The following is a 9,327-nucleotide window of genomic DNA, read 5'->3' on the forward strand; positions in this document are numbered from 1 at the left end:
TTTTATTAAATTTTTCTTGTATAATAAAATAGTAAAGATCAATGTTTTCCTATTGAAGAATCATTAATGATAAGTAAGGAAAAGTTTTAAAATATGGTTTACATAATTTATATACATATCGTCGTCGGCAGCCGTCCGTCTCGAGAGACGATGGTGTAGCTTCTTAAGAGTCTATCTGCACCGCCGAGAATGGCTGTGCAGTCCGACTCGGGAGTGACACGGTATCTGTCTCCTCCCGTGTTGAATCGACATCTTGCGATGACGCTGGAGTGTCCTCTCCAGTGAAGCTGAAGCTACAGAGCCTGGGCAAGGTGATATGGAGGGTCTGCTGTTGCCCATGCAGCAGACCCCCCCTCTCTTCGCAGCTGAAGGGTCCAAGGGAAAGACGGAGTCAATACAGCTTGGCTTCAGGTGCGCCGCAGGAGTTGCCGGTGTTGACTACAACGTCAAACCGCCTTAGGGACTCCGGCTCCGGATTTTCTGTCGGGGTTTACTCCCTTAGCCTTTCCCCTGAAGAGGTATGCCGCAAGGCAGCGGAGGTTTTTTGGAGTCAGAGTTTCCTTCTCGAGAGCGTGCCCGCGGGCCGGCCCCCGGGAAGCCTGGCCGGGATCGGGGGTGGGGACGGGGTGATCCAAGCGGTGGCGGAGGAGCCTGAGGCGACTGAATCTGAGGAGTCTGAAGATACCGAAGCGACTCAGGCGATAGAGGCGACTGAGACGCCGGTAGCGGTTCCGTTTGCACGTGTGCTCTGCCTGAGAAAATTGTAGTCACTATCCCATACCCAAACACAATTTGATAAGTTGCTCTGCATTTGAGAAATAAGTCAGATTCCGAAAGGTACAGACTATATCTTAGAATATTGAGTAAGACATAGTAAAGTGATCAACAATGTTGTTCTATAGACTGGACACCGGTCACTGAGGATATAGGCAGGAAATATGTTCTCCGTTGGAACCAGAGGCAGAGGTAACTCCTAGTCCTCCTACTTGAGGGCGGCCCAAATCCTCCAACTCCTGTCTCAGACTGAACGTACAAAGAGTTATATAATCGGTGGATTTCATGCATTTGACCCCATGCATTTGAATGGCAGAAAATACTTAACACATTCCAGGTAAGAGTGGATGCATTTTGATTCTCAATGAGAATATATATCAATTTAATTTGAAATAATATTGCTTGCGTCATGTAGCATTCTGAGCTTCACAGAGTCTGAAATAACATCTCTAAGCAAGTAATCAGTTGCAGAAAACACTCCCCAGAAACCTACGGGTTGGTTTGTGAAATCTACAGTTGTCATTCCCTGGTGCCACTCCCTGTCTCACACCACTTTTGTTCCTTAAGTTCAGCGATAGACAGCTAATGCTGCCTGTGCGCGTGACGGAACTACATTACCCAGAGGGTAATGCGCACAGCAATGGCTCGCATGACCCAATGAAAGCCGAGAAGGGCGCCCATTGGTCCGTGCACATCGAGGTAGGGCGGGACATCCGGTTCTCCGTGGCGGTCATTTTGACCTCTCCAGCTTGTTTTCCCGGTCGGAGGTTCCGCAGAGCTGCGTCTGGATGAAGCCGGCGCTGCAGGAGGGGTGCCTGCTGGGCAGAGACGGGTCGGACGCTCAGCGGGTTCCTCGTGGCGTGACCCGGCCCGGCCTCAGTGTCTCCCAGGCTCCGCTCCGCCCACGGAGTCCCCTGGCGGCGGCCGAGCCGAGGCGCCCGGCTGAGGTGAGTCCACGTCCCCCGGGCGCTGGCCCCTCACCCCACCGAGCCCTGCAGCCCCGGCCCCGGCGTCCGGGACGTGAGGCGCCCGTGGGGGACACGCGGGGTGACGCGCTGAGGGGCCGCCGTGTACCGACGCGCGGGGGCGGCTGAGCCGGGAGGACCCGGGCGCCGTGTTGCGTGTGGAGGCGCCGGAGAGGCCGAGGCGAGGTTGTGCGTGAGGAGTTTGACTTTTCCTCCCGGGACGGCCGCGGCCGCGGAGGGTTGTGAACAAAAGGGACACCGGCTGCGGTGAGGTCGCAACGTTTCCAAACGCGGCTCAGGGGCCGGAGAGACGGGGCGCGGCGAGAGCCGTCGGGACGGGACGGGACGGGAGCGCGGACCCCGGAGAAGAGGGGGAGCCGGGCAGGGGCTGCACTGGGGACCGGGGGCTGAGGTCACGCAGCCGCCTCCAGGGCACCCGGCCCCGGACCGGGGAGGCACTGAGCGGCCTGGACTCGGGGGTCCGGGCGGGGGTGGCCATGGTCTCAGCGGCCTTTCTCTTCCCACAGCCCCTGCGACGGCGGAATCGCTTAAGGCCTGGTGTCTGGGCTTATTTCAGGGCCGCCCGCCCTTGCGGTCTGTGAGGCAGAGGTGTCCTGGGACGGTGGTGCCACTCTTCCAGGCCTGGTGCCCGGGGACCTTGAACAGACACCGCGCCCGGGGCCCTTAGTTTAGGTTCAGATTCTATGAAGCGGTTCCCGCGGTTGGCAGCCCGTGAATGAGATGCGGGAGGTCCTCCCTGGCGCAGGTACCCCGATGTGCAAAGGCTTGGAGGGGAGGCTGAGCTGGTTCAGACGCCTGTACGGATCCTTCCTTTCTTACGGTAACGGACCAGTGTGACAGGAGTCAGGTCTAGAGCAGCTTTGTGACAGGTGGGCGTCTGTCCTGCGGGTGACGGGAGCAGCGGGAGGTGGGGAGCAGTGGAGGCAGGTGATCTGACCGGGTCTCAGTAGACCTGCTGTGGCCGCAGCGTGGAGAAGAGTGCGGGTGTGAGGGAGGCGGTAGAAGGACCAGGCAGGAGGCTGCTTGTATAACCTGCGTGAGTGTAAGGGGCCAGGAAGCGGGGTGTAGAGGTGGGAGAAGCAGTTGGATTCTGGACGGGTGTTGTAGGTGTGGCTGCCAAAATTTTCTAACTTTGAGGCTGAGAGAAAGCAAGGTAGGAATCAGGAATGACTCAGTGGTTAGGTTTTAGCAACTGGAGTTATGGAAGGATTATCATATGAGAAAGGGAAGACCACAGTTGGGGATACCAGAAGGTTTATTTTAGGCCTGTTAAGGGTATGAGTTGTTTCAGAGAGCAGTTTACGGGTATCTGAAACTCTGAGGAGGATTTCAGGATGGAGACTTCTCTAAGAGTTGGTGGAAAGTCTGTGGACCAGGGAGGAGTTGTAGTTCACTTGGGTCAGGATGGTAGTAGTAGCTTAGTAAAGACACGGTGGGCCTGAGGACTGGGTTTCCTGCTGGAGTTTCTGGAAGTGGGTGCCACAGCACAGGATATGGTCATGTAGCTGGACAGGGAGAGAGTATGGTTTGTTACGTGACCAACGCCTACAGCGCATGTGTAGACATGAAGTGGATTAGAGGCCTGAGGGTAATTCACACAAGAGGGGGCTGGGGCGTATTCACTGCTCTAAAGGCTCACCAGGACTTTGTTGTGACCCTTGGTGTAGCCTGGGGTGTCCCAGTCAGGCTGACAGATTAGCTTAGGGGTTTAAGTGATCATCTGTGAGACTCCCTGGGCACGGGGTAGGGGACCACTGGGGCTGGGCCTTCGGTGAGGGTGAGGTGGACAGGGGAAGGCTGAGACTGGTGGATGCACATGAGGGGCGGCACCAGTGGAGGAGGGCTGTGCCTGTCTGAGCTCTGATGTGGTTCTCAGTAGGTGAGGTTGAAGCAAGGAGCAGTCAGGGAGGGAGGCCTTCACTGCAGGACCGAAGGGAGACCCTGTCAGTGGGGGTCATCAGAGTCTGGGTTGTACTTGATCCTGTTTGAATTTTTCATGTATGCTGAGTAATGAGTAGGGAGGCCAAGGCAAGGATGCAGGGCAGGAAGAGGCGGGGCTGTGGGAGTGCAGGTGTGAGAAAGAAATGTGGTAGGAAGACTGATGTGCACTTGGAGGGGGAGTGCGACTTCATGGCCTCAGGGCCCTGGCATTGACATACCAGTGAATGAAGGGTGACCCTGTGCCTAGTGGTTTCTGGAAGAATGATATGGGAAAACTTAGAGTAATTGTCTGAAAAAAAGGTGTTGTGATTATACATGCCAGGCCCAGAGATTAGATTCTATTTGCCCACCTGCCTGCTGTTGTTGAGGGCTGATAGAGTGATCAATAGCACCTTGATGAAACAGTGATGTCAGTGCCAGCTACAATGGCAAACCTCCACCAGCATGTGGAAGGGAGAAGGGTAAGCACGAGATAGATTATGGAGGTGGTGAAATTAGAATCCTGGGAAAGAGCCTGATCAAGGGACACATTGTCCTTGTCATGCAGGGCTTTGCTACCTTTGAAGTTGTGCCCCATGGAATGTAGCTATGTGAGAGAACTGGGTTCAAAGAATTAGGTGCAGAAGTTAGCGTAAACTGATGGCCTCAGGGCCCAGCATTGGGGTCATAGGTTGAATGGTGGCTATGTTTTTTTGTGACTTGGAGGGACGATCTGGGAGACCACAGGGGTGTTGCCTGACAAGACCAATGTCAGATCAGTCACACGATCTCTGTGGCCATCTTCTCTCCCTAAGATATGTTTGTGACACCTACTGTATTGGTAAGAGGCAGTGTACCTGCATGCCAGGCCCAGAGCTCAGGTATCATCTATCCATCCATCTACCTATAGTTGTTATGGGAGGTCACAATATCAATAGGAATATAAGGAGAGAGTGATGCTGATGACACCAAGGCATGGTCCCTTCTCTGCTGTAGGGACTCGAGGGAGCAGATGGATGTGGATGGTACGAGTTAGGACAAACTTGGGATCCTAGGAGAGAAGCTGGTCATGGAATGAACTGTCCCCATTCTGACAGGATATGAACTTTGCGGACGTGGCCATTGCCTTCTCCCAGGAGGAGTGGGGGCTCCTTGATGAGGCTCAGAGACACCTGCACTGCAGTGCGATGCTGGAGATCTTTGCACTTGTCGCATCTGTGGGTAAGATGTTCCCATGTCTCATTGTGTCCTGTGGTGGTGACCTGCCTTCCCTCTTTTCTCCAGAGGAGTTGTGTCTTTCCCACAGCCAGACCGTGGGCTCTGCTGATTTCTCCCACACTCATGCCATCTGTGCTGTGGCTGCCAGTGCTGAGCTGTGTGGACTGCCCTGCGCCATGAACTCCCTGACCAGTTCTAACACCTGTTGCCTCAGAAAGTGTAAGGAAGTGTCTGGGAGTCAGGAGTCTTACAAACAGCTAATGGATCCCACCTTGCTTGCCCTCTCCCTGGCAAGGTGACTATTACCAGATCCATGACCTCCAGTTCTGCCCTCCTTTGTTTAGCTAACATTCCTTTGTGACTACCTGTGCTTAGTCATGGTCATTACTTACATGAGCCATGGGCTATTCTTGTAAAACTGTCCCTGGAGGAATTTTTTATTTTTATTTTTTATTTTTTTTATGGTAATACTGCCTTCCATGAATATTATTGCATGTCAGGTTGCTCTGGACTAGTGCTTGCTGATCACATCTGTTGTCTTTCATTAATACTCGAATCATTCAGGTTCTAAGTCTAGTACAATAAAGGGTGCAGGGAGAACCCTAGTTCTTTCACAGGGTGGACATGGCAGGATATTCTCAGAGGAGACCTTGCCCTGGTGAGTGGCAGTTGGGGGAGGTCAGGACATGAGGGCTGTATTCACATTATACCAAGAACCTGTCTTGTTCCAGTATTGTTTTGATGCAAGGGACACTGGCCACACGTCATTTTTACCCTTCCTTTCCCATACTACACTTTGTTGACTGGTCATTTCATCTGTGACTTCCCAGCTCCTGGCTACCTCCACGTTTGTGGCCTCCATGCGTCACCTGCACGGCTCCCTCTGCAGTAGTCTCCACCATTGACCTGTGCAGGTGTTAGAAGGTGTGCATACACCTTAAATAGTCCTCTAACACAAGCTACTTATTTCCTGAATTTTGTTGGGAAGAGGACATAACCATTTCCTGCACATCTTGCCCATGTCTCCGGCAGACAAGCCCTGTTAACGCTGTTACAAAGACGAGTTGGAGATCCTGCTTTTTTCATGTGGAGCTTGCCGTATTTGTGTCTTTTTTTATTTTTTGTGAGATCTCTTCTGTTTTGTGATCTTCAGAGGCCCAGTACTGCAAAGCAGCATTTCATTCAATATGCCATTAGTTCTTTTAGTTTTAGAAAATCTCATGAAACCATCATATTATGTCTGACACACCTTTGTAATGGATTTGCCCCTCCCACCAAAGGCCACATCCATTTTCTTAGCATTTCTCTGCTTTCAGGTTGTTGGCATAAAACAGAAGATGAGGAGGCCCCACCTGTGGAGAGTGTGTCTGTAGGAGAAGTCACAGGTCAGGGCTTCTGAGACAGCTTCAGCAACCCAGAAGACCCATCCCTGTGAGCAGTGTGTCTCAGTCTTGAAAGATATTTTGCACTTGACCGAGGGCCAAGCAGCGTACCTTGAGCAGAAAGCCTTCCTCAGTGACGCGTGTGTGAGAGGCTTCTGTTTCAGTGCAAACCTTCAACAGCAACAGAGACCTGCCAGTGGAGAGAAGCCCTGGAAAGGAGATATGGACAGGGCCTCGTTTGTCATCAGGTGCAGGTGCCACATACCAGGGGCACCTTTTACCAGTAGGGAGATTAGGAGTGACTTCTCGGCCATCTCAAGCTTTCTCCAGCACCAGGCCACTCCCAAGATGAGGAGCCACACAGTTGCAATGGGAGTGGGCAGGCCTTTCATGGTAGCAAAACTCATCACCCATTGGGTGAATGTGAAGAAGCTGCCAGCCACACCCGGAAACTTGTTCAACATCAGAGTGTCTGTTCTGGAAAAGATCTTGATGAGGGTAGCTAAGGTGGTAAGGCCTCCAGACAAATTTTGAACCCCATTCCACATAGGAAAGTTCACACCAGAGAAAAGTTGCACATTTGTAGTGATTGTGTAAAATCCTTCATCCAAAGCTCTAGCCCCATTCAGCACCAGAGAATTCTTAGTGGAGAAAAGCGGTATGAGTGCACTTTTTGTGGGAAATGCTTTCGCCACAAATTTGTCCTCCTTCAGCCTCAGAGAATTCACACTGGTGAAAAACCTTATGAGTGTAGTGAATGTGGGAAGTCTTTTCGCCTTTCTTTTTTTCTCATCAAACATCAGAGAATTCACACTGGTGAAAAGCCCTTTGAGTGCAGTGATTGTGGGAAGTCCTTCAGACAAAGTGGTAAGCTCATTGAGCACCGAAGAGCTCACACTGGAAAAAAGCCTTATGAGTGTCTGAATGTGGCAAATCATTTAGTCACAAATATCATCTCAACACATGGCAGAGTTCACACTGGAGAAAAGCCTTATGAGTGTAGTGATTGTGGGAAGTCTTTCAGCCAAAGCACTGGCCTCATTCGCCACCAGAGAGTTCACACTGGAGAAAAGTTGTATGAGTGGTGAATGTGGGAAATCCTTTAGTCAGTGATGGTGCCGTATTGAGCATCATCGAGTTCATTCTGGAGAAAAACCGTATAAGTGTGGTGAATGTGGGAAATGTTTTAACCAGTGCTCAAAATTGGTTAAACACTGGAAAGTTCACACTGCTGATAGACCTTATGAGTATATTAAATGTGGGAAATACTTTAGCTGCAGATCTTCCCTTTTTAGACATGAGTGTGTTCACACTGGTGAAAAGCTGTATGAATGTTATGATTGTGGGAAATCCTTCAACCAAATATCTGCCCTCATTCAACACCAGAGACTTCACACGGGAGAAAAGCCCTTTTGAGTGTAGTGATGTGGGAAATCTTTCAAACAAAGCAGTAAGTTCATTGTTCACACAGAGGTCACTTTGGGGAAAGACCTTATGAGTGCAGAAAATGAGGAAACTTTCTTTGAAAAGTTTCATATTAGATGGAGAAAGGAGAGAGGGAGAAATAGTGATTTGTTCCACTTAATTATGCATTAGTTGATTATTATATGTGCCATGACTAGGGATCAAATCCTTAATCCTGGGGATATCAGAACAGTGCTTTAACCAGTGCAGCTGGGGTTGGACAAATCTTTAATTTCATCTGATACAGAAAAGTTCACACTCAAGAAATGTCTTATCAGTACAGTTAGTGTGGGAAATTCTTTAGGAAATTCTCCAATGTTACTCAATACTGTCCAGTTCATTCTAGAGAAAAGCATTATGATTGTGGCGAATATGTGAAATTACTTAACCATTTCTCTAGCCTCATTCCACACCAGACAGTTTACAGTGGGGAAAGATCTTGCGGGTGTAGTAATGTGGAAAATCTTTTGGCTGCAGTTATCTCCTGAAAGAAAGTTCCTCCAGAAAGTTACACTGGAGAAAAACCTTAAATATTCTGGGAAAGTTATTTCCTCCCTTAGTCTAACAACGCTGGAGGGGAGACTCTGAGAGCCATTTACCTGAGCTTAAACCTATTTCAGCGGAACATACACTATAACAGACTCCTCATAATTTCAGCTACAAGTTAGGCTTTAAGGAGTTGCATTGCACTTTTTAACCTGCCCAAGGATGTTTCCAGTTGGATGTCGTTCCCAGTGTTTGTGACTGAAGCCATTTTACCTCTACCACCTGGCTCACCTGCCCAGTGTGCGTCCATCATCACCTCAGCCTGCTCAGGGAAGCTGACCTTTGTTCATCCTTTGCTTGAGGAAATTATGAATACTTCAGAGTCTTTATCAGGATCCTCATTCCTTCCTCTCTGACTCAGTGTGGGTCCAGAGGACCCATGTTCAGTAAACAAGAACTACCTCTTTAGCGACATTGTCGTACTCACATTATGCTGTGATGAAGTTTTGTAGGTGCTCATTCACCAGCCTGGAAATTGCTTGCCATAAACTGTGCTGGTGTATGATCTTTTTGTAAATTTCTGTTCTGCTATTGTACTTTGAATTTTGGTGTTTCTATTTAGTTAGCAGGATGATTTGAAAGCAGGATTGTGATCTGTCAGCATTTAGTGGTGAGCAGATTTTGTCAGTCCCAAACTTTCTGTGCTTTGAAAGAGACAGCATGATGCCCTGGCTGGTGTGGATCAGTGGACTGAGTGCTGGCCTGTGAACCAAAAGGTTGCCAGTTTGTTTCCCAGTCGGGGCACAGGCCTGGGTTGTGGGCCAGGTCCCCAGTTGGGGGGCGTGTTAGAGGCAACCGATCAATTTCTCACTCCCTTTCTCCCTCGTTTACCCTCTCTGTGAAAGTAAATAAATAAAATCTTTTAAAAAGACACAGTATGATAGCAGAAAATCACTCTTTGTCCAATATTAGTTCATTTTGTATTGCTTTCCAAGTCCTAGAAAGTAGGAATGCAGGATTGTGGTCCTAATTTGCAGCCTGGTGCCCTGGTTATTATGGAGGTCAAAAGTACCCTGAAGAGGAGGCATTTATTGTGC

General features: G+C 49.9%; 1 protein-coding gene across 1 annotated transcript; it reads left to right on the top strand.

Annotated features, from left to right (window-relative positions):
• The first annotated feature begins 1,508 nt into the window (after positions 1-1,508).
• Positions 1,509-6,331, top strand: LOC149995663 (zinc finger protein 586-like). The gene is made up of 3 exons (XM_090259690.1): positions 1,509-1,721; positions 4,778-4,901; positions 6,215-6,331. Exons 1-3 carry the CDS (start codon positions 1,563-1,565, stop codon positions 6,295-6,297), a joined length of 366 nt encoding a protein of 121 aa, XP_090115816.1. The 5' UTR covers positions 1,509-1,562; the 3' UTR covers positions 6,298-6,331.
• The last annotated feature ends 2,996 nt before the right edge of the window (positions 6,332-9,327 follow it).

The sequence above is a fragment of the Furipterus horrens genome, unplaced genomic scaffold (assembly GCF_987537825.1).
Source record: "Furipterus horrens unplaced genomic scaffold, mFurHor1.1.pri manual_scaffold_13, whole genome shotgun sequence".
Taxonomy (NCBI): domain Eukaryota; kingdom Metazoa; phylum Chordata; class Mammalia; order Chiroptera; family Furipteridae; genus Furipterus; species Furipterus horrens.